Below are 26,375 nucleotides of genomic sequence, written 5' to 3'. Positions count from 1 at the left end.
GAAATATTTTATACAGCCCTATAATGATCATGCTTGCATTACATTTAGCAATGCACAAGATTTCTACTTCAGTACTTGCTAAATCTAGGTATGTTACTTTATAATTCACCCACTTAAGATGTTTCATCTGTCAATGTTTGGTCCAGTTATAGATTGATTGCTGCTACAAAAACTTGAACCTCGTCATTCAACCTACAAAATGTAGGTCAAATCCAGCATCCAGAGCAACTATAAATACAAAACAACTTTTAAATTTAAATCAATTTTTTCAATATATTAGTGTGCAAAATTAATGCAAGTTTAGTCCAGATACATGTAGGTTTTATACTTCACTGGAATGAGCCTGCTCTTAAATTTTAATCTGCCCTTGGTCCTTCATCATAAAATGTAGGTTAAATATTGCTTATCTGTTGATAGATTGGTCAACATTGGGACTAATTATATAGTTACTTTAGAATGAACCTGCTCCAAAATCTTGAATCTGATCACCAAATTGGATACTATAGATCAAATCAAGCATCCAAGGATGTCATGAAGTGTGCATTCTTGGACGCATTTTCCATGCAAACTAGAATAGATTTAAGGGGGGACCTATGTCGTTCTACGTCAAAGCAGCGTTATGTGACGTCACAATAGCGACGTTTGTTTTTTCGCTGACTTTTGCAACTGTGATTATAGGCATAACATTGTTACCATTCAATAACGTACACACTTTACAAAAAGAACTTTTTTTCATCATTTATAACAGTTTTATTTGATTAATGGAGTTTGTTAATATTAGAATTCTCTTCCTATGATTGATAATCCATACCAATTTCAGTTGTGAAGAAATACCTCCATGATATTCTGATATAAAAATGCATAAATTATAAGATAAAATTCAGCAAAGACAGCGGCTTTAATCAGGGAAATATGTTTAATTTTATGATTACCATTAATTGTATTTTCTGGATAAAACTAAAAAAAAAATAAGAAATGTACTTTTACCTATATTTTTTTTATTCATAGTGTATGTAGATTTTATTGTATAAAGTAATTCCTAGGTTCTATTAGGTGTTGGTTGTTGACGGGGAAAGGGGGGGGGGGGCAGAATGAATAGAATGAAGAAGAAAAGAGTTTATCTGTTTAAATTATTTCTTATCAAAACAAAATACTCGTTTTTTGCAAAATAGTTTTATATTCAGATGTTTGTTAGTGCTAACATACCTTTTTTAGTGCAGAAAGGTCAATATTTATGACAGAAGAGTACGAAAATAAAAGAAAACGTCATATTTCTCGTTTATTATATCATAAAGGTATACTTTTTTCTTTGTTAAAATAAAGAGAGGGGTGACTTCTTTCAAAAAATATTATTACAACATTTTCACACAAAGACTTTTTAAGATATTACCTGTTATCATGCATGTCGGAATTGTAAAAAATACGACAAGAAAAACGGGGTGATACTTACATTGTGCTCCTGTATAATTTTTCATGTGAGATGAATTACAATGAATTTGCCTTCACTTTAAAGATACAAGTCATATAAATTAAATCCATGTTGATTTCGATTGTGATTTGACATTTTTGGTTCTTTTTAGCGCATATTTGGAGTAAAACAATAATGTCTGAAGATAATCTATTTTTAGCATTTCACACTGTTTTTGCACGTGCTCCTGTGTAAAAATAAGCACATAAAGGTATTGTTTTTAATACCTAAAAATTAAAAGCAAGTGGTCAGGAAAGAAATGTCAAAGTTTTGAAAATTTCACACAAAGACTTTTCAGACATAGGTCCCCCCTTAACTAGTACTGCTTTTACTACTAAATCTCATAGGTTGGCCTTCTTTTGATGGTTTCATAACATTAATCCTTTGAGAGGGTTGCTCAAGGAATTAAAAAGAAAGAGTATATATATTTTTAATTTTTTTTATTATCTGACACTTAGTGCAGATGTTTTAACAGTGTAACAAGTTTCACAGTTGCACCAAACTCTTGTAGAAAATACCACTATATTGTTACTATGATTACTGGATTTATATAAAAGTGTTAATAAAGGTATTTAACTGTTGCCCTCAAAATCATCTATAGGAGAGTTTTCTTTTAATTCTGAAACTACAAGCCCTCCAGAATGTTTACACAAAAGAGGTATACAAAACAAGTCAGTAAAATACACCATTATAGAAGTACACTTAATTAACCAAATTTTAATCATAACTAAGTGGAAAGCACATCAAGTACACATATTACATGAATTTTTTTTTTCTTCTTGTTAATGGTATTAAAGATAGAAACAAATTAAGATTCATTCCTTTGGTTAGCCAAAGAACTGTGTTCAGCTCAAAAGGTTCCACTGTTGGTAAGAAACATCTGGTCCTGAATTTTCATTTTTCAATGCAATGGAAATGTTTGTAAAAAAAGGTTCACACACCAATGAAAGAATAAAATTCAAAACAAATCATGATACACTAACCTTTTCTGTGCCCTGTAGATCTACATTTACAAAAAAAATTGTGAACAAAAGGAATTGGAAAAATGAGGCTTGTGACTAGAATAAGCGATGAGTCTGTGCAAAATGGCCATATGATGCCCCTAATTACCAAATACACATACCAGAAAGGAAGAGGTATGGTCCTAGATATTTTTTAATGCAGATATTGCATGTAAATCTCAGAAAAAAAATTTACATGGAAAACAGAGAAAAGAGCAAGATTTGACTTTGTTTTTTTAAGAGAAATTTGCGCTCGGCTTGTCTTGACAATGAAAGGGAGAACAGCATCATGATTTATCCCCCTTATCAACAAGTATCCTGCAATATGACGTTATTAGTGTATAAAGTATTTCTAAAGCAACTGCATGGTATTTTTGACAATATCTAGATATGCGATTTACTAAACCTATTTTTTTGTACTATCCATGATTATTATATTATTGTATGGTACTCTACTAGTGATGCAACTTTGACACAAATCAGAACAAATCAATCATTAAATGCCCATATAATTCATGCTTCTCTGATTTTTTTTCTATATCACATCTAAATTAGCACTTAAAAAAATCAAAACATATCATGAACATTGAATATTCACATGTATATACACAAAAAATAAAATTACTGTAGTTTAAGCTCAAAAAATGTCACCACTGTCCTACTAAAAGTACTCAAGTTTAATATAAAGTGAACTCAATTACATATAGCAAAATGATACACAACTTTTTTTCCAAAATAAAAAAACTATTTGTAAATTAAACCCAGCTCCAACATTTGCCATGTAGCCAAAGACTAAATTCTGACAACTACAAATAAGGTCCTGTCTTATTTTTTACCCCTCATTTTTCGATTTACAATACATTCGGCTTTTTAACTTTGATTTTCCTTTAACTTGTGAAGAATCCATCACCTTTGGGAGAAAATGGTTTTGAGAGAATACTGATACACATATAGGTCCAAATGCTGCCAAAGGAATCCCGTTCAAGGTTTTATGAAATAACTATTTACAAATTTTGACAACATGTCCTTTTCTAGCTGTTCTGTCCTGGTTGTGTCCCTTGGCACTTGCAAAATGATGGATGCAAGGTCATGGATACTTTTGATATGGAATGAAGAGCTAAACGGAGACTTCCTTAATTCTTCCACCATCCCCCTCAGAAACGAATCTTTTTCTCCCCCTGCAAAAAAAAAAAATACATTGCTAACTTCCAAACAAGTTTATATCCATTTCAACAACATACATTGGGCAAGAAATTCAAAACTCGAAGAATATCATTTAAAAGGAACTCTTATTTCAATTTTTAAAGGCTCTATTAATGTTAATGGATGCAATCATTTTTTTGGTAAACAATGTGATTATTTTTTTCATATTTATTTCCAACAGACACTGATCTTTGGGGTTAAACATTATGCATGTATATTTATGAGGCATGCCTTTTACAACTTAAAAAATTCACATAAACCATATTTCAAATTCATTTCAACTTTTGAGGTGTCCATTTATTTATGTTTAATATAAAAAAATGAAATCAATAAAACTTTTCTGTAAACAATGATAATAATTTTGTAAACCATTTTCCAGTGTGGCTATTTTGTCACTGACCGATGTGGTGATTTGATACACCCACTGAACAATATGGCAATTTTGTAAACCACTGAACAATGTGGCAATTTTGTAAACCACTGAACAATGTGGCAATTTTGTAAACCACTGAACAATGCGGCAATTTTGTAAACCATTGAACAATGTTGTGCTTTGGTTAACCACTGAACAATGTGGCAATTTTGTAAACCACTGAACAATGTGGCAATTTTGTAAACCACTGAACAATGTTGTGCTTTGGTTAACCACTGAACAATGTGGCAATTTTGTAAACCACTGAACAATGTGGCAATTTTGTAAACCACTGAACAATGTGGCAATTTTGTAAACCACTGAACAATGTTGTGCTTTGGTTAACCACTGAACAATGTGGCAATTTTGTAAACCACTGAACAATGTGGCAATTTTGTAAAACTTTTGTAAACCACTGAACAATGTGGCAATTTTTTTGTAAACCACTGAACAATGTGGCAATTTTGTAAACCACTGAACAATGTGGCAATTTTGTAAACCACTGAACAATGTTGTGCTTTGGTTAACCACTGAACAATGTGGCAATTTTGTAAACCACTGAACAATGTGGCAATTTTGTAAACCACTGAACAATGTGGCAATTTTGTAAACCACTGAACAATGTGGCAATTTTGTAAACCACAATGTGAACAATGTGGCAATTTCCACTGAACAATGTTGTGCTTTGGTTAACCACTGAACAATGTGGCAATTTTGTAAACCACTGAACAATGTGGCAATTTTGTAAACCACTGAACAATGTGGCAATTTTGTAAACCACTGAACAATGTTGTGCTTTGGTTAACCACTGAACAATGTGGCAATTTTGTAAACCATTGAACAATGTTGTGCTTTGGTTAACCACTGAACAATGTGGCAATTTTGTAAACCATTGAACAATGTTGTGCTTTGGTTAACCACTGAACAATGTGGCAATTTTGTAAACCATTGAACAATGTTGTGCTTTGGTTAACCACTGAACAATGTGGCAATTTTGTAAACCACTGAACAATGTTGTGATTTGGTTAACCACTGAACAATGTTGTGCTTTGGTTAACCACTGAACAATGTGGTGCTTTGGTTAACTACTGACCTTTGAGGTAACTCCCTGAAGAGGGCGGTGGTGATGACCCCGTCCCTGTGACACATCTCAGCAAACCGCTCCAGAAGTGTGTAGGCAGAGGGAACATCTAACACAATATCTGGTAAGGCATCATATACTCTCCTAAATCCCTGAAATGTCAAGATAAATTATGATGCAAGAAAAATGAATTTCAAATCTCATAGAGCTAAGAGAGTAGCATGTTTCATGATTTTTCACAAATTACATGGAAGAGTCAAAGCTCATTAATTCATGCAGAATCACTATAAAGAGATTTCAATTCTACCTGAGACATTTGTTCTGGAGTAATGATCACAGAATCACTGAGAGATTTCAATAAGTCACACATTCTATGAGCTGCCCGATCCGATGAATCTTCTAAGACCATCACAGTGGCCTACAACAAGAAATAGTAACTATTATTACATATTAAACTTACACAGAGAAATCAGGACTCTTCAAGGACATTTTTCTTCCTTTAACATATCTTTCATCAGAAATGTGGTATCATGAAGTCTTTATTCATTAAACAATTTTTTTTTATCCAAAAACAGTCCATAATCTATCTAAGACATCAAAATGAATACAATGTACCAAGTAACCCAAGATGTTATTTGATATTTTTCAATAGGCATTACAAATTATTGTTTATTATACTTTGCTTATGTCATGTTGTCATAATGATCAACACCAACACTGATAACATGACTGACAGCTGATGCAATATTACGAGGATCTATAAATAATGCTGACCTCATAAACTAATTCATGGTGAAAATGTGGGACTTCTAATTCTGTCAAACACCTGGTGGCTTCTGCAATGTCACCTGATGACAGGTATTCCTTCAATAGCAATACCATCTGAAATGATAGGAAAATAGGAAGACACTCAACATGAAAAAGACAACAGACTTCTATTTCAGCAATTACATTTAACATGACAATTTGACAGGAGAAAGTTTAAATTTTTGAAAGCTTTTATTGTATTCATTTTTTCTTTACCAAGCACATGTTGAAATTCATTTATTAATTTTTTTAATTCATCAAGAAAACAAAGTAGTTCACTGATTTACGTGGGAATTATGTTATTTCTTGGGATTCAGTATTAATGGGTAAGCAAAACTCTGTAAGTTCCCAGTGACGTAAATTTCATGAGTCACTTGTATAGTCAGAATATTCAATGAATAAATATGTTGAACAGAGAATTGTTTATGAGGATTAATAAAATTCTTGGATCAGGACGAGCACTGAAACTCACTTGTTTGACAAGGTATTTAACAGGTCTAATTCCCCCTCCTGTGCCCCAGATGTTGTCCAATCGGACGATGCCGTGCTTTCTGCTGAGGAGGAGCTCCGCTTTGTCTAAGGCGGCCTGTTTATGCTCATCATCCACGTTACCTTTATACGTCATCACAAACTTCGGAGCAATACAGTCATCCGCTATTGCTCGGGCAATAAACTGACCAATCACCTGAATTACAAAGATAAAACAGCTAACTGAATTGAGTTATTCATGTAAATACATGTATCTTGAAACGTAAATATTTTATAAAGGGCTTCATAATTTAATTTTGGGCATCCCTTCATAACTTGCCACAAGAGATGTCTTCTAAAACAGATTGAAACACCATTACAATCAGTATTCAAACACATCCTTCATTTCAAACTTAATTTTCACTAAGAAAAATATATAACAAATCTCTAGTTTCAGTTATAACCTAGTTTTACAATTTAATATAGGATCTTTTACTTACAGCCGGTGCCTCTGGGGTATCAATGGTCAGCTCCGCCAGGTTATTTAGGATCGAATCGAATCCCGAACTAACGTCGTTGGAAGACAGAATTTTGCCGTATAAATCGGAGATCAGAACAGACGTCATTTCTCGGTGAGCTGCCTTGTGGTCCAGAGCTTTACTGATAGCGATCTCCAGAATCTGGGACTTCTCAGCGTTTACATCCATTTCATTGATTGTTCTCTACAAATAGCACACATACAAGTGTCTTAATTTCAAAATCAACCTTTAAAATCAATTTTTAACAAAAGTACTCAAAGAGGCTCTTTTCAATGAATGTCATTTGTAATGTATGTTTATTAAGCTTCTGAGACCAATAAATATATGCAAATGTCAATCGCAACGTACATCTTGTAAAAGGAAGATGGTTAGTTTCCCTAAATTCATCTCCCAAACTAAGTTTGTTCATGACAATAAATAGTTATTGTTTTAGGTTTAAAAAATTGTTCCAATATAAGTCAATACTAATAAAAGTCAAACATTTCCAATGGTTTATTAAGTGGTCTTTAAAAATATTGATGTTTTACTGCGGAGTGAGATGCTAGACCATGTCGATAAGATACGGAACAGCTTATGCCACACTATGGGTGATATCAGCTTATTCTCATTTGTATGTGTCAGTGTTCGATATACATGCAAGTAAAAATAAATAAATAAAAGGTATAACAAAATATTTATTTACCCGACTGTTCTCGGGCAAAACTATTTTGTCGACCCCTCGGACAAAAATAATTTTTGGTTCCTGGGTCAGACAAAACGCATGTTGTCCTCGAACCCATTCAATAATCATTTAACATTCAATTAACCTAAAAGTCCACTTGTTAACAAAAAATATCAAATCTGTCCATTTCCAAAAGGATACTTACAATCACTTCCTCCGTGTTTCCGTTGTCGTAATATTCCAGTAAGACAGGTTCTAAGATCTTGTTTAATTCTTCTATAGAAATTTTAGGTTTTATCATATCTACAACATATTCATCCTGTAAAAGATAGAAACAGGGCTCGAGCTGTGATTCGCCATTGTCGCCAATTGCGAATTTTTTTCAAAAGTGGCGAAAAGAAATTCATAAGTGGCGAAAATGATTTTTTTTATGTACCATGTACAAAATTTGAGTAGTCCTGGTTAGCTCCTTTGTTTATTCAATGTACACAGATAAGTCCCTATGTTTATTTAATGCAGCAGAGGTGTGAAAACTGAAACCTACATGTAGGAAATCACGTCTCGCTTGAACGAACACAGCTGACTAGGTAACTGGCCTGGAGCAATAAAGGGTTACAAAATTGCTTGAAACAATATAATTTGGATTAAACAAGAGGGTATAAAGTGTTATTAGGATATGAAGTTAGAAAATAAAATATTTTTATCAACAAAATCTGGATCTATGTAGATCGTTTTTTTTAAACCGAAAGTAGGGAAATATGACGAAAATTGTAAAAAATGGCTTCAAATTTTACCTAATTAAAATTGAAAAATGTGTACATTAATATACCATAAACTGACAAAGAGTGAAAAAGAAATTGGTTTGGAAACAGAATTATCTTTAATTAGTAAATTACACTGAATTATTTACAATAACATGAGCTTGCATATTAAACCCTGGAGTCTCCAAGTTGTTAAAATAAAGTCAACTTTCAAACCTAATTTTCATTACTTTTAATTACTTTTTTTCACAATTGATCAATGAAATTATGAAAATTTCCATTTTTAAAAAAAATGTCATATTTTTACTAGGTCTTTGCCCCCCCCCCCCCTTCACAGGCGAAAAAAAAAATAAACAAGAGGACATTTTCTGTCAAGAGTTGACTGATATGAATTCAATATCAAATTTGTTGTATAATTCCAACATATTTTTTTTTTAAATGGATACTACCATAATTAAGGCTTTAAACATTACAAATTTAAATCACGTCTGTGTCAGATAAACATAATTTAAAAAAATGACTAACATAAAGTGCATTGCATTGTCGAGAAATCAGATGTAAGTATGCCTTTCCTTTTGTCGCGAAAAGTGGCGAAAAATATTTTCGGTCCAGTGGGAGCCCTGGATAGAAAGATAAATTAATTTTGTTCACCTCAACATTTTCCAAGCAGCTTTTAGTTTAAGATGTAATAACAACAAAGTCATGTGAAATCAATAATTTTCATGGGGTTTAATTTTTGTGGTGTTACCGAGAGACCCAAAAATTTGTGTCCACCATGAAGTGTAAAATTTCATATACTGCATAAAACACTTCCACGACCATGAAATCAAATCCCCCCTGAACATATTTTCTTGAAACCTACCGAAATCTAACCCCACAAAATTATGAAATTGAAGTTATCAATGACCTCAATAATTTGGATACTTCAAAACCTTGGATTCTATTCTGTTGACAATTTTATGATTATCCCAGGTAATCCCCCTCCCTTAAGGGAAAATGTACTGGAGATTCCTAATTTTTCGCGAGTACTAATAATCGCGAATGGGCTCTTCAACGACAAAATGTGAAAATAATAATTCGGGAATGGACGGTTGGTCAAGAGATTTTACATAGATTTCAGCACCATAAAAATAAAGGCGAGTAATTTTATTTCGTGTGTGGTGCTTCTTGCGAAATTACGGGATAATTAATTCCAAGCGTATATTTAGGAATTTACAGTATTCAACAGCAGCTGCTTTGAAATACATTCCAGGGCTCTCACACCACTTTTTGGGACTGGGGCCATTCAAATTGGGAAAATTATCGTCATTTTTGGGAAAAGTTGGATAAACAACATTCATTAAAAAAAATCCTCAAATTTTGCTTTTCTAGCATTTTGTCATCAATTTAACCCTTGTTTTGAATAAACAGTTAAACATAACAAACATGGGTACGTAGTCTATTTATGAAAGTACATTTAGCTTAGTCATATCCATCTTTGAGTGTTAATATTATGGTTATCTGTCTCACTGAGTGACAGTCGCTAGTCACATTGTCCCGAATTTCCTTGCACCACATGGACAACTTTGCTCACCAATACAGCGCGAGACAGAACATGCCGAAGCGTGGGTATGTTTCTAGGTGCAGCGTACTAATGTTTAAATGAAATGTCTATTTTTGAATCCAAAATGAGGTTTTTTGTCGAAACTACATAACAAGATACTCTGCACTGATAGATAGTACACATTTTTGTAAAAATAATAACCTGGTTCCCCAAACCAGTTTACGAATGCAATTGGGGCGAACTAATAAAACAATCGTACAGTTTCACTTTCATTTGCAACTGTGTTTTTTTTTTTTTCTGCGATTAAGTTTCATGGACTTTTATTTTTTAATTAATGTTTTGCTATAGGAATTGGGAAATTTACACCTTTCTTTTGGGAAAAAAGAAACCTTTTTTGCATTGGGAACTGGGCCGAATATCGGCCTCAGATTTAGAGAATCGTGAGCCCTGCATTCTAAATAACGAATCAAGCAAATGAAACTGGGTACCATGACACATCATGACACAAACAAGTTGATCACTAATCAGCTGATTTATATAACCTCCACTGTCCACAAAGATTGTTTTTAACAGATAAGGTTTAAATCAATATTTTTTTCTCTCATTTGATTTAAAAAAAATTGATATGGACCTATAGAATCTATTTCCTAGAAGAAACATTTTTATTATTTCTTTTTTTTTCAAATCTGGGATCAATGTTAACCCTCCTTATGACTATTTCTAGATTCATTAAGCATATATATATCATGATACACTAATCAATTTCTATAGACACACATGCATATTTCATCAGCATGGGTTGTTATATGTTACCTGTTATACACCTACACTCAATTACCAGGTGAGGGGATTACACAATGACTTACTGTCCAGAGAAATGGATTAGAGATATGTTACTATGACTGACTCCCAGCAAATTTCAAATAGATCTAAACATTCATTAACTCAAATCAACAACTACTTGATTAATGCTTCAGAAATCACACTAGGGAATCTTAATGTTTTCTTGTAGCATAAGCATTTTAAGTAATTAAAAAGAGACAAAGCAAAAGATGTTTTTGCTAATTCAGCTTAAGATCTTCTCTCTCTCTCTCTCTCTCCCTACCTCTTTTCTATGCAGTGCACATTACCTGTGGGCTAATGTTATGGAGAAGAACTAGCGGGGAAAATAAATCATAAGCGGTGATAAGATAAACTGTCTATCAGGGCTCGACATTAACACTTGTCCGCTTGTCCGGTACCAATGAAAAATAAATTCGGACAAGTGAATATTGCTTGGCACTTGTCCGATTGGACAAGTGCATTTTAATGTAAAGGGGTCTCTAAATAATAAAAAGAACGACTGATGAATCTCAAGACGGAAGCTGTACATAAAATCCTAACGTCGATCCCGATATGTATCGCTATATTAATATTGTGTTCACATTCGATCGGGATCGAAGTTCACTAATTGCATACTAAAATGAAAAGTCATGGAAGATACGAACCGAAGTGTGAATATTGTTTGATGTTGACAGGTTCACTTGTGGACATTTACGTTATTGTCAGGACAGCAAGCCTAAATTAAATTTCGTTTTATGTGTCTGTTGCACCGGTATTTATCAATAACATCAAGAATCAATCAAGCGCATGACATGTGTAAATAAAATGGACTTAATTTTAATTTTCAAGTTGAAACTATTGAACTTTATTGAAAATTTTCGGACAAGTGAAGTTGACATTCGGACAAGTAAATGTCTTGGTCACTTGTCCGAATGGACAAGTAGGAAAAACAGTTAATGTCGAGCCCTGTCTATACAGAGCAGTATGATACTGGTGCTACCATTGAACAATCAACATACAAAAACTGTACAATTTTTTTCATTTAAAGAATAACAGCATCTATTTTTAAAAGAAAAATAAGTTTAGTGCTATCATAACTTACCTTTTAGTTTTAATATTGCAATTGATTGAATTTGTTGAGTAAGAGGAATGATAGCAAATTCTTATTCTATTTACTGCAGGTTTCTTCTTCAGTTTTTAGTGTTTAAAGAGTCAGCAAAATTCATTCATGGCCTTCTCACTTGAAACTTTTTATAACTCTTCCTTTTCAAAGTGTTTGTGTACACATAATAAATGCATTACAGAACAGTAAAATAAACAATGTACCATATTACACATAATAAAAATGCATTTCAGAACAGAATAAACAATGTACCTCGCTTTCAGAGTCGTAATTTGGATCCTTCACGTCTCTACAATGCCCGTCCTCAAACAGTTCGTCTCCCGGGGCTCCCCAGGTGCCTTTGCCCCCGGCCCCTCCTGTGCAAAGAAGCAGATTTGTTTAAATTTGTTTTATTATTTACTTTTTCTCTTTGTAGAGTGTTCCTTTTCATTTTTTTTCTAAGTATAATTAACACTGTCTATAAAAATCATGCATATTTCACTTATTTGGATAAACAAAATATCTTTTCTCTCTTGTTTGTTTTTGACCCTATATAAATATTTAATATTTACTATGTGCATTTTAGCAATAAATGCTTCATGGTGGTCAAAATAACAAAGAAAACATATTTATAAATTGCAAAATGTCCAGTTGAAATGCCTTTTTTGACAGCTCAAAGTTTTCCTATAAATATAATCTGGCCACTACATAAACAGATTTCATGTAGCCTTATTCCAAAGACCTTCACCTTCAAATACAGCTCACAACGCAATATTGACACCTTTCCGTGTTGTTTTCCTTTAGCATTTACGATCATTACTAAATCTATACCACACATACAAACTGTTAAAGTTTTTCAATGTAATCTTAGACTTAACTTGAATATAGAAGTCAATGCATTAAAAGTGTTTGTCCCTGGATATATATTTTTTGTGTTTGTAAACAAGTGGAGCAATGGCCGACTAATACCACGTGGTATGCAGCTAAAAAACAAAAACAAAACGCAATTTCTTTTCCTGCAGCTTTGAAGAACTTTAGTTCTTGAAAGCAATTAGTTTGATATTTGAATTTAAAGAAAATAAGTTGCAACAAACAAACCTTTCTTTGGCAAGCCGCGACCCTTGCCGTCCCTCGATTTGCGACTATTCTTTCTTATTGCTTGGGGACCCGACATATTTTTCTCCGTTGCATGATTTGAATTCGATGACTCCGACCCAGAGCTGGAGCGATGAACGCGTTTGACTTTCCTTGCATTTTTCATCGCTTGTTCCGAGTTGTCAACTTCTTCTTCAAACTCCACATCTTCTTCAATTGGCCCATTCTTTTGCACGGGCACCATATCGCCATTTTGGAATTGTGCTTGCACAGCCATTTTCACTTCGAATTTTTACGTGTGACAGCACTAAAGGTGGCGAATATGATATCAAAACGGCTTTCCTATGTATGCCTCAGATCATGCAATACAGCAAAGCTGCAGACAATAAGTGAACACTAGAAAAATAAGTCTCAAATACAACGCTCTGTATGCTCCCGCGACTGACAATTGTTTTCCTGAATTTTGTTATGGCAGGTCACGTGATAACATAAACTTGTCATGAATTGGATAATTCGGGTCATGTGACCTGGACAAGCTCTGTTTACAATATCAGCTGATATATTGCGTTGTAAAGGACTTCAAAGGTGTGTGCATATTGCACGGAAGTTTTCTTTTCTTTCAGGATTGGAAGTCTCAAAGGCGGACTTAGATTTTTTTTGTCTTTAAAAGGAAAACTTTTTAAAAACCTCAAAACAAAACAGACAAGTAACAATATTTGAGACACACAATTTATAGTCACTTCTTGGCAGTAGTGGTTTTACTTTTTTAATGTATTTTTTCCCCCAATTTCTTATTTTTTTTTAATTCGTTCAATTTAAAATTTAGTTAAATATATTTTAAAAAAACTTCAAATTTTCTTAAATGTATGAGAAATCTATATTTGGGAGAACAGGAGTCCATTATATAATTACATGTACCCATCCCCATTTCTTCCAGATGCTGCTTCCCAGGTTGATCTTCCTTTATATATGAGTATATACATGTTCTAAGAAACGTATTTACATTGGCTGTCCTTCCCAATGAAACGAGTTTGCGTATTTATACACACATACGCAATCCTTATTCACTCCAAAGTGTGAAACGACTGTTTAGATAATAGGGAAAGCTTTGGGAGGTATACCGGTATAAAACTATGGCTGGTTCTAAAAAAATGAAATGAACGATGGCGTACAAAGTACAGTTATACTAGTACATGTTGGCAACCCCGAAAATGTTATTGAAATTGAAATCTGTATCTCCTTTGTAAATCAACAAATGATGTTCGGATTTTTGCTGATCAGTTGAATAGCCTTAATTAGGAATTGTAAACATGAAAATTGGTTTTAAAAAAATCAAAATTGAACATGTGTCCGTGCTGCTTATTACAGGGCACAGTTGGTACACATGGGAATTCCTATAGATTGTTGGCAGACCTGGTCTCTAAAAAACCCATAGATCGTTAATCATGCAGAAACTCTTGATAGCAATGTTTTAATATCAACTTCAGAGTGTGTAAATCAGAAATTAACCAATGACAAGATACATGTACATGTAAGTATACTTACGAGTTCCATCTAAATTTAAAATCATTTATTTGTCAATTATGTCGGGGACCTTTATACTTAGTATATAATAGGTCCTTTGTGATGCCATTATCTTGGAAAATGATTGTACGGGTAAATAGAGTTGAAAAGTAGCAAGTTTTTTTAAACACATATTTATGCTATCTATTTTGGTAAAATTTTTGAGATTTCAAATTTTCAAAAGTTCCTTGGAATTTTTTAGTACCCAGATCTGATTTACACCACTTCTCAAATAATTTTTGCACAATTAATCCCTAATAATTCCTGGTTTCTTCCATGTACATGTATAGGCGTCGGAAGCAAACTGGAAAGGGGGGTTCTGACGCCTATATGCTGCAGGTACTTGGGTCTTGGTTTATAAATATGTTTGTACCTTTACTACCTTATTGATACGTAAAAAGTACTTTTTACATATTAATGTACATGTAGTAAAGGTACCACAAACATATTTATAAATCAAGACGCTGACCCAAGTCCGTGGAATAACAAGCTGTCGTTTCATATACGTATCCGGAAAAATATGTGCTTCCCAAGTAAACTTTAAATTTAGTGATATATTTTTGATATCCTGTTATCATTTGAACTAGAGCCGAAAAACAAGGAATTAAAAGATTTAGAATCGGGTAATTAATAATATTTATACTTGTTCAACATAATAACTTTAATTCTTAAAAAAAAATATAGACCTAAGTATCATCCACTAGAATATTTAATGGGAAATATCACAAATGCAAATTTCCAAAAAAAAAAACACCTAAACCTTGAACAGTTTTAAATGTTAACAAATGATGTTTATACTCAAGTATCTGGTAGTAGTGCTTAAAAGCTGCATTATTTAACCATACGGTTTTCTCAGGTAAGGATAAAAGCTTAGCTTAAAGCTGAACACGATTCGTAAAACTAAGAGGAATGTTTCCGCCTTTTTTGTTTGGATTCTCGCTATGTCTCAGTCTGAGGACCTCTATATAAAGGACCTGACTTAGACACTGTTTACTGTAATCAGTTGAACACTAGGGCAGCTACAAAAATAACTGTAATACTTAATCTAATGCAGGAAATTAATATTAACTTATCATTATAATTATACATGTCAGTGCAGTTTCCAAACAGAGATACACATTACTGCAATAAAATGTAAACAAACTTAATGCAAGATGTAATGGTTTGGGCCGTGGATATCGGCCTGGATAGCTCAGTCAATAGAGCACCTGACTAGTGATGCAGGGGTCCCAGGTTCAATTCCTGGTCCAGCCATACATTTCTCATTTCCTGTTACACAAGATAACCAGTATGAACACGGGTCACCATTCCATGCCGATACCCATGACAATATAGCAGTCAGGTGGGACGAATGTGAAGAGTATACCCAGGTGTTGATGTATTGTAGATAATAGTGTAGAAAAAAGCATATGTCTATTTTCAAGTTGTGTTCAGCTTTAATGTATGTGGTTCCCTAACCTAGGGAGCTGATAAATACAAAATGATAATGAAACATAAGTGGAACAGTTGTTTATAAAACAGATTGGCTCTTGTTTGAAATGGTTTATGCTTTTAAAAACTTAATTTAGAATTTCAAGGGTTTCATTTTTGATTGGCATAAAGCTTTTTTGCTAATTGCATGCTTACCTAGATGAAGAGAAATGTTACGTAATGAGCAAGATAGCATAAATAGATAGGTGTATAATATTGCATTAATTATAATAGTCTGATTAAAATATGCTGTTTTTGATTTTTAAGAAAAAGAAATGGAACAGGATATAATAACAATGACCTGTACTGTGGAGAACTCGGGGGATGGCTGTATAACTGACCCAATTAACACCCTCAGTCCGTTAGGAGATACAGACAAAAACGATGTGATGCAGACCTCCCAGACTGCTTATCTTATAACAGACACCAATGGCATTGTTCTACTAGAAACACAGAGAGGGTAAGTCTGTATCCTACCCATGTTTTTTTCCCACTTCCCTCCATTTAACTTATGTTACAAGCAACATTTTAATAAAATATGTCTGACAAAACTCTGCTTAATTTTATTCAGCCACAAGATGAACATGTTCAAACTGGGATATCAGTTCACATGAAATAGATATTAAGCAACTTTTATACTTGAGGGAAAATATTAGATAAATGTAGGAATACCAAGCGAAACTTGTACAGTAGCTTAACAGGACTAGGACTTGCCATACTCCAATATTTGTCTTTTTTTTCATTTATAACTTAATTTTATAGTATTGATAATTTTTAATTCATCCTCAGGAGTTTAAAAAATGTGCCCTTTAAAGCAGTATGAGCTGTATCTTTGAGAATTTTATTTTGCTGGTAAAATGTGCTATTATGATTAATTTGTATGTAATTTAAACACTTATGACCAATAAGCCCAAAATAAAGTTTTAAAATGTTCAGAAGAAATATTTCTGCAGAACCGAATATACAGTTTTATATAAGAAATCATTATTGTACAGGACGACAATTATTCTATTTTGCATCAATCAAAGCTAATTAAAAATTTTCCATCGCAAATATGAACATCAGAAGTTTATAAATGATTTATTTTTCTGTCATTAAATTAGTTTATTACAAAATTGCAATAATTTTTTCCGATGTCAAACATGCAGCTCATATTGCTTTAAGGATAAATTTCCCCCATTTTTCAGCAACATGTTCCTGTCAGTTTCCAATGAGATGAGTAATCTGAACTACACAGGGATTTCTACCAGTCCTGAGCTACAAGGGAGACAACTCCTTACAACTCCAGCAACAGGTGTTTTTGGCCTTCGTGATTATATACCTGTACTTCATTTTAAAAGTTTACACCTTTATTCATTCATCTGAATACCAAATATATTACAGTACTAAAAACCAACTTTTATTTGCATATTGTAAAAATATCTGAGTGTTTCACAACTTTCTTTAAACTCATCAATTGTTGCAAGTCAGTTGTTTTAATGAGAATTCTCGTAGAGTGTTTCCTTATTTGAAAAATTAAAAGGAGTTGATGGGATTCAAACTTACCAATCACAATTTAATAGGTGATTTACTGGAAATACAAAATTTCAAGTAGTCTTTAAACTTTTGAATGAAAAATTAATAAATTTTAAAGGAACAGAATCAATTACGATCAAAATCAAAGGAGGATAAAAACATTCCCCAAAACTATGCTCTTTAATATAAAACAATTATCATGCCATATCTGTACACTGTTCATATTGAGATGTTGCATTCCTTTACATAGGATCACTGCTGACGGGGGTCTCACAGGAGGGGATGGTGGACCCCCAGGGGGTGGGGGTGTTACTGGGGGTACAGACAGATGTGGGGGAGGCACTGGACAGCACCGACATCTCAGACACGGCCACAGAACAACTACTGGACACCACTGACCACATCTCAGTGTCTCCAACAGACAAACAGACAGATAAGGTGAGAAATACATCGTATATATGACTTCGTTATATCAGTGGATTCGCAATATCTGTGTTTTTACTAAACGAGTTTTACTGTAATTATCAGACATTTCCTTCTTCTTCTTCTTTTTTTTCTTTTTTTTTTTTTTATAAAATACTGTCCTAGAAAGGGAAAAATTTGACCTAATAATGATTTGGCACTTTGTTTAATTATATGACAGCTTCAAAGTGCTCTTAATTATGATTGGAATCATTTTCTTTAGATGTTTATTGTATGTCTATGAAGTAAAAACCACTCTTTCTATTCTCTTTGATGTACATGTGATTATTTTGCAGTCATTTAAAATACTCATGTATTTATTTGGTAGCCACCTGAACAGAAGAAAAGAGGAGGGTGGCCGAAAGGAAAGAGACGTAAAAATGTCCCAAATGTCAATGCTCCAAAGGCACCACTTACAGGGTTTGTATTTGTGTTGTCAATTTTATACAGATGATGGAATGCTACAAAGAAATATTATTTTCTTGTTTTCTTTTTGTTGATTTTTCTTTATTTATAATTTTTACAAGTGGTTAATCATTGTGGCTTAGCAATTGTGCACATAAACCAGTACACTAATAAAAATACAAAATAACTAAATGGGTTTCTAGCTTGTATTGACATTGATGGACTCCTTTTGTAGGTATGTTATGTATGCCATTGAGAGAAGACAAGAGATTAAAGAAAGCAATCCAGAGTTATCTTTTCCTGAAGTCACAAAAATTCTAGGAAATGAGTGGTCCACATTAGAAAGTGAAAAGAAACAGGTACTAAGTGATTTCACTCTTACTCAAGAGCCCAAATTCATTAACTGTTTTATAGATACTGGTATATCAGAAATATCTGTGATCGATGTTTGTAAATGTTTGCACTTTATGGACGTACAATGCACTGCTTCTATAAAGGAAAAATAACTGCATATTCAGCTGAATTTCGGTATCAAGAAAATGAGATCTCAAAAGTCATTCGTAAGACTTTGTTGTAGTAACTACTTATTCTTGAAGCATTTTCTATTCCAGGTAACTTGAATCTCTGGATTTACAAAAATTGACTAGGTTTTTGGCTTTTTTGGCATGTCAGCATTTAATATTTAATATTTCCTTTTTTTAATCATAGAAATACCTACTGGCAGCACAGGAAGATAAGAAGCGATACATGGAACAGTTAAAAGACTTCCAGCAATCAGACGCTTACCAGAACGCCATAAAGAAAAAGAAAGGAAAAGGGTTCCCTTCAGGTAAGGCACTGCATATCACATGCATGTCTTAAGATAAATATCTTTAGATACATACATATTATGCATTCCTTATTCTCTATTTGTAAGGAGCATTTATTCTCCAAATAAAAATTTTCTTCTGGTAACAAAGATTACTTATTGTTCCTCAGTAAAAGGTTTCCTTTTGGTAAGGAGGATCACATATTGTTCCTTATTGAAAAGGGAGGGTCACTCAGTCCTGTAAAGGTTTTATTCTGGTGAGAAGGATTTCCTATTGTTCTTCTTCAGAAAGAAAGAAAAAGTGTTTGTGTTATTCATCCTTAAAGCTGATTTTTTTTTTCAATATAAAATGTAAAAAGTCTTCTGATTAAAACTACAGTTTTCTTGAGGCAAGATATATTATACGAAAGTAAATTATGCATAAATAGTATGAACTTGTACATGTAAAGCTTCAATACAGCCCTGTGATCCTGTGCCTTCTACTGCGCCCCTCCATTATGAAATTCCTGGATCCGCAACTGACATGCATATGTATTTAAAAGATATCCCTTCATTTTATTTATATTTTCTAACTTGTAGGACAAGAAGTTGATGAAACATTCCATTATACCATGGATGAGGAGGAGGTAACTCTAGATATTTATCATTCGTACAGAGGATACACTCATATGTGACAACACATAGTCCTCATTGTGAACCAAAGATCTCTCCTGAGATCATTCTGTCACCATATCACAATTAAGAACACTTTAGTTCAAAATGGTCCAGATAAAATGATACAGATTAAAATTTTATCTTTAATTTTCCTACAGGGTAGTATGAATGAGCTATACTGCCGCGTCTGTGACCAGTATTTCAGTTCGTTTCACAACAAGAAGGAGCACATGTTTGGTAGGCAGCACCTACAGAACATCACGGGAGAAATACAGAAAGACATGCAACTGCAGGCGGAGCAGGAGTCAAGAGATCTTGCCGAGTCATCGTTAGTTTCTAGTCACCTAGGCAACGAGAACAGCCAATCAGGCGATGGCATCAGTGATTCACACCCCGACCTCATGGAGAGGACTTCACCTGTAGACGTCCAAGGATTCATTAATGGATTTCTACAGGAAAACTTAGGTGATTTTTTTGTAGAATGTTCAGATTATAAAGGTTCAATTGATATGCATATGTATAAGTTGATATTAGACATTAAGTTTAAAGTGACGCCTGCTGTGATTCTGGAAATGTCACAATTCAGATGGATAATTGTACTTTTTAAGGTGGAAGAAACATATTTAATTTTTAAAATTCCTAGTTGACATTTAATTTCCTGTGTCTCAACAAGCATGGGTTATAGGACTACATAGGTACTGCAGATAACAAAAATAATTACAAAGTTTTAATTTAATATTTTGCAGATAGAGAATTTGAAATAAAACAGATACGACGGCATCTGAAGCTGACTCAAGAAGAAAACAACTTCCTAATAAAACAGATTAATGAATTAAAGGTATGAAATACTGTTAATCTACTTTTTTCTTTGGGGACATAATTCCAGGGAATCTCTATTTTTGTTGAATCTCCGGGTAGAAAATAACGCAGATTTTCTTTGGCTTTCCCAATGTGCCTTATATGTATGTTAAGCATGATGGGACAGATTTCTGTCGATTATTGCATACATAGTGTAAATTAATACCACATGGAAGCAAGTACTTCTAAAGTATTTCCATACTGGTCTTTGATTTTGCTTAGCCAGTACATAAATAATTGGAAGACTCCTTTTTACCTGGGTTTCAAAAGAAGAAATGTGATATTATTAACTTCTGCTTCAAATTCTATATAAATATGAACGTGAATGCGCATTTAAATCTTGCTATCTCGAATTTGATAGGACAGAGGAAAAAAACTTTGATACATCCATGGATTTGAGATATCCAGGGTAAAATACTGCACCTGCACATAATTTGGCATATTCAAACTTTAGCGCAGTCACTGGATTTGAAGTTGTTGGCATAATCATGAATTAGAGCTACACATGTCCGTTCAGTGTATTGTATATGTAAATGATTTCTTTGCAGTATTCATGAATTAGCGCATTGTTGTCTGCGCCAAAGCTGCTAAAATATGAAGCCCGCTTTCTTAAAGTACACGTACAGTACTTTTAAAAGAATAAGTGGTTGAGACTTCCAAATAACTTTGACATAATCATGGTATTTTATATATCAGTGTTCAACATAAGAGAGTTCAATTGTATATGCTTCTTATTAACATCAGTCAAAGCAAGTTAATTGTTTAATTTGAATCCTTTTAAAATAATTTCTTATATCTATTTATTAAAACGTTAATATTTAGTCATTAAGAATACTGATTCTACATATATGTTGAATAACTATATTCTTGTGACTTTTTTTTGTTACAGCATTACCAAACCAAATTAGAAGAAGAGCTCACACATTATAAAGCTATCAATGCTTCTTTAAACAGTCAGATAGACAATTTAAAAATGGTGAACACACTGTTTGGTGTAATTAACTTTGAAGTATGACCTTTAGCTTGTTCTTTCATGGCTGTGATATGTTGTTTTCTGTAACCTAATAAAAGATAAAGTATTTGTAACCAAAGTTTTGCTCTTTACTCTAACTCTTTAATTCGCCATATTTGATGTAGACCTGAAAATAAGAATTTTTTTCTCATGTTTTACTCCTATTGTTTAACTTCCTTTTTTCACACCACATACTTTCTTGATCAACATGATGCAAAACCGATCACACACGTGTTACTCAAGTATAGAATCTGTATAACTGACATGTTTTTAAAACTAATTACCTCTTGTTGTCACATAATTTAATAGGTATTAAAATATTTTTTTTTTAATATGATCCCTAAGTAATAATGTTTAGTATATATTTACATTCTTACAATGTGTGTCAACATTTTAAAAAAAAATTATATGAACCCGCCCCCTTGCAATGCACCCCTTTTTTGTGCCCTCTGGGATTATGATATTTCTTGGCTGAATAAAGTTGTGTCCCTTTGAGAAAAAAGATCCATCTTAGCTAGCCAAGGGTTTCCAATCCGATATCTACTTTTTTCGATCAGAAACATTTGGCTAGTGAAGATGAAACAAATGGACCTGAAATTGTCTAGAAATAGAAAAAAAAATACTTAGAACATAAAAAAAATCATGCACCTTAACCATCTGAAATAATTTTTTGGGTATGAAATTGTCATATTGATTCAATAATGCATCTCTGGTGAGTCTGGTCATACAGTTTTGTATATCGTTCAGCGACACAGACACATTGGGAGCGCTCGCTCCGTGATCGGGAGGTCGTGAGTTCGTATCTCGGCCGCGACTGACCTAGTCGTTAAAATGGGTAGCAACTGTTCCTTCGCCATGCGCTCGGCACTTTGAAGTGAAAGTTGCGGGTACTTCGGATGAGACCTTAAAAACCGAGGCCCCGTGTCAGCGGCAGGCGTTGGCACGATAAAGATCCCTCACTGCTCAATGGCCCTGAGTGCCGAGTAAAGGTCAAAATTTGAAGCCCTTCACCGGCATACGGTGACGTCTCCATAAATTATGAGTGAAAAATTCTCGAGAGGGACGTTAAACAATATACAATCAATCAATCAGACACATTGGGGATGGACCCCATTTTCAGTCTTGTTTCTTCTATTTAATCTGGGGTCGGTTCACACATTTTCGCCCTTATTTTTGAATTCTAATATGCATTTACTGTAGATTCCTTATTTTTTGCGAGTACTTATTATCGTGAAAGACCTCTTCAACGTTATATCGCGAGAATAATAATTCGCGAAAAGGACGGTTCATCGGGAGATTTGACGTTGTTTTTATTATCACCATTAAAATAAAAGCGAATAATTTTATTTCGCGAGTGGCGCTTCTCGTGAAATCACGCGATTATTAATTCCAAGCGAATATTAATGAATTTATTGAATATCGATAATGTCAACCCTTTGTCTCTATAAGCTGTTTTTAGATATAGAATAAAATTTGAAATTTGAAATTACTAGGCAAATATTCTCTATTTTTATGTACCAGTGAAAAAATAGATATATAAAAAAAATTAAACGGTCCAAATTAACAATGTAACTGGAAAAACATCCTGTTTATTTTGACATCTTATTATCCGATAGAAGTAAAGTTGAATATCATAAATTGATCAAGTTTGATAAAGAAATCAAAACGGTTTCTATGTTACCAAGACGGAAAAATTCAAAAGCAGTCATCGGCATTTAACGTAGCACATCTAACTATCCCTGAAAAAGTTGACAAGCAAAAAAAAAAAAAAAAACAAACAAACAAACAAAAAAAACGGAAAATTAAAAGTTGCCCCCCCCCTCCCCACGTTCAAAAACGATGCTACGTGCCTGGAAGCTGAAGTATGAAATATAAAGGTTTTGAATGTATAATCATGCTAAAATATCCAACGAAAGGTTACAAATTCCGAAAAGTCGGCAAACACGGACCTCTTAAAACATCACAGGTTGGATCAAGTACCATGGAGGAGTAAGCATCCCCAAAGATAGGTCACGTGTGCTGTGTTTTCCTCGTATGAAAGGTTGACAAAAATATGAGTAGACAATTCAATGTAAAATTATGGCTTAACACCTTGATATGCACAATACTGACTCATAGGTAAGTATATATATATGAAGAGTTTTAAACATACATATTAAAAAAATGACGAACACAAATGCATTGAAACATTTTGCTATATAATTTAATGGTAAGAATTGCACGAAAGCAAACTATGCCGACTCCACATATCAGAAAGTACACAAGATTTCATGAATGAACTTATTGTTGCTTTTATGGCTTCTGTTAAATTGCACACAAACTATTCCACATATCAGAAAGTACACAAGATTTCATGAATGAACTTATTGTTGCTTTTATGGCTTCTGTTACGATTTCAACTGAATGAAGTTCATCACAATTCATGTATACCTTGTATTACACAGTGTACTGAAACACTTTAACAAATCCTTCCCAGTATCCGACCCACAGTGTAGACTTGTATAGGGATAATCTGACTGGACGGTTCACTTCATTGTCTGTCAGTAAGAATTTCAGGAAACCCCCATCCGGATTCAGCAGATGGATCTGGTTGTTGTTAAGGTCTGTAACTAGGATGTTACAGAGGGAGTCGCACACAACACCAGTTGGTTTAAAATCTTTTGTCATGTTCTGTCCACGGTAGACAGACTTCATATGACCAGAGGGAGACATAATCACTAGTTCACCTATAGTGTCACCTGTATAGCTCACAACACAAATATCACTGTTACTGTTCTGTGTGACTCTGACTGGGTATGTAAACAGTCTTGTTTGACCGTCCTCCTGGTACTCATAATCATGGATGAAGTCACCTGTCATTGTGACTTGTCTCACCAGACGTCTGCTGTGTGGCGCTAATTTAAAGCGATCTGATTTCTTGTCTTTCAAGGTGACCAGTAGTCCACCGTCCACTGACTGACAGATTCCAATAGGTTCCAGTGGATCTAAACTGACAACTATTGAGACAGATCCTGATGGTGACACAGAGCTGATGGAATTGTTGCTGAAGTCAGTAAAATAAATATCACCAGTATCAGTCACACACATGTCATTAGAAGCCACTTTATATTTATGTTTTTTCTTACCCCCTTTGGTTACTTGTTCAGTGTAAGATGACTTTCCTTCTCGTATGTAACACTGATCCTCACACGATGCCGAGATAACAACTATTACTTGATCCCCATGTATAAATGAGCTTTTTTCAGTCAAATTGATATCAAATAAATCCAGAGTTTTTCCTACCATATTCTCCATCATCTCATCACTGATTTCTCCTTTAACGTATCTCAATGGAGAATTGAAATTGTTAAAATTAGCATCCTGATCAGACAGCATTTGTGTCAGTTCCATGTAGTTGTCAATGACGCCGTAATCTGACATTGTGCTGTTGTTATCTTCCATAAACTTTACCATCTCTTTTATTGCTTTCTTCTTTTTGTCTAACTTGCATTTCATTTCATTCAAGTTATTATTTTTTCCCTCCAAATTATCTCTTAATCTCTGTTCAGTATTTTTCCTGATTTCTGTCAATTTGTCCATTATCTCTTCAACATGCTTCTGGAGCTTTTTAATTTCAGAGTCACACAGTTCTTTATTTTCTGTTATCTGTTGTGGAATTTTCACCATCTTTTCATCAATCCCAGGCAGAACCTCTTCCTTGATCTTCTTCAGATTTGTAAGCAGACCTCTCCTCCTTTGTGTAGCTGCTGTGCGTAAAGTGTTCCATTCATGATCTCTATGATCTGTCTTTGCACACCTGGCACACATGAATTCATCACAGTCCTCACAAATAACATCAATGGGTAATTTATGGGTTTCACACATTTTAATATGCTCTTGAGGAGAGCCCAGTGGATATTTTGTTTTACTGGCCGCCATGTTTGTTGAATGTCTCCTAACTACGACCTATATAGATTTGAGGCAGCGGTAAAGTAGCTACACACCTTGAAGTGTTTGGGACTTTAAACGGATCATAATACATGATCATGCACCGGGATCAAACATGTGTACATATACAAATCATAATACAAAGAGGGAGCTTTAAACTTAACGTGTATTCATGTGTCACCAAATTTAGTTTTTAAAATATATCTAGTATTTTATGCATTATTTCTGAGTGAGGTTTGCATTTTTGTAAACCAAATGATTTTTGGACACCTTTTTGAATTCTCACAATCATCTGACTTAATATGACCCTGCTGCTCTTCATCAGCTGATTTTTTTCTCCTACTAAGTATATTTGTATGTATCCTATAGCTAAGAAACAAGAGACCCACAAGAGAGCCACAACGCTCAAAACTGCCCTTCTCTTCTGCATTAGCAGATTTCCCCCTGTAATATCTTCCCCAAAAATGTCTAGATTTGAGCAGCCTTGAATCAGATTACATGTATAATCATAGGCCTAATAGTATGCAAGAGATAATGTGAATAGAATTTGACCATGTAAAGTAAAAATTCTTAAAAGAGTCAAGGTGACCTAGTATAGGGCTGCAACAAACCTTCACTCCAAACATGCAACAACTAACCAAGATTTATGATCCAAGTTACTGAAAAGCATGATTCATTAAGAATATAAATTTGTATAACCATAAAAGTTCCTAAATGAGACTATAGGGACCTATTTCT

General features: G+C 33.7%; 3 protein-coding genes across 3 annotated transcripts; 1 reads left to right on the top strand and 2 right to left on the bottom strand.

Moving 5' to 3' along the window:
* Positions 1-3,306: 3,306 nt before the first annotated feature.
* LOC134239109 (programmed cell death protein 4-like) lies at positions 3,307-13,445 on the bottom strand. The gene is made up of 9 exons (XM_062721267.1): positions 12,967-13,445; positions 12,142-12,245; positions 7,846-7,959; positions 6,941-7,162; positions 6,445-6,657; positions 5,940-6,047; positions 5,473-5,583; positions 5,178-5,317; positions 3,307-3,647 (listed from the first exon to the last, which is right to left on the bottom strand). Exons 1-9 carry the CDS (start codon positions 13,238-13,240, stop codon positions 3,587-3,589), a joined length of 1,347 nt encoding a protein of 448 aa, XP_062577251.1. The 5' UTR covers positions 13,241-13,445; the 3' UTR covers positions 3,307-3,586.
* A 66-nt stretch (positions 13,446-13,511) lies between these two features.
* Positions 13,512-21,786, top strand: LOC134239098 (uncharacterized). Its single transcript, XM_062721258.1, has 11 exons — positions 13,512-13,569; positions 16,270-16,456; positions 17,184-17,290; positions 17,762-17,949; positions 18,302-18,393; positions 18,614-18,737; positions 19,087-19,207; positions 19,766-19,812; positions 19,999-20,305; positions 20,587-20,678; positions 21,588-21,786. The coding sequence occupies exons 2-11, from the start codon at positions 16,272-16,274 to the stop codon at positions 21,711-21,713; spliced, it is 1,389 nt and encodes a 462-aa protein (XP_062577242.1). The 5' UTR covers positions 13,512-13,569; positions 16,270-16,271; the 3' UTR covers positions 21,714-21,786.
* Positions 21,787-24,146: 2,360 nt separating this feature from the next.
* Positions 24,147-25,628, bottom strand: LOC134239062 (uncharacterized). Its single transcript, XM_062721215.1, has one exon. It carries the CDS (start codon positions 25,626-25,628, stop codon positions 24,147-24,149), a length of 1,482 nt encoding a protein of 493 aa, XP_062577199.1.
* Positions 25,629-26,375: the final 747 nt, after the last annotated feature.

Source organism: Saccostrea cucullata, unplaced genomic scaffold (genome assembly GCF_032062105.1).
Source record: "Saccostrea cucullata isolate Sc308-1 unplaced genomic scaffold, CSIRO_AGI_Scuc_v1 ctg1958, whole genome shotgun sequence".
NCBI lineage: Eukaryota > Metazoa > Mollusca > Bivalvia > Ostreida > Ostreidae > Saccostrea > Saccostrea cuccullata.
The sequence above is the reverse complement of the archived record's forward strand: the minus strand, read 5'-3'. Positions and strand labels throughout refer to the sequence as shown.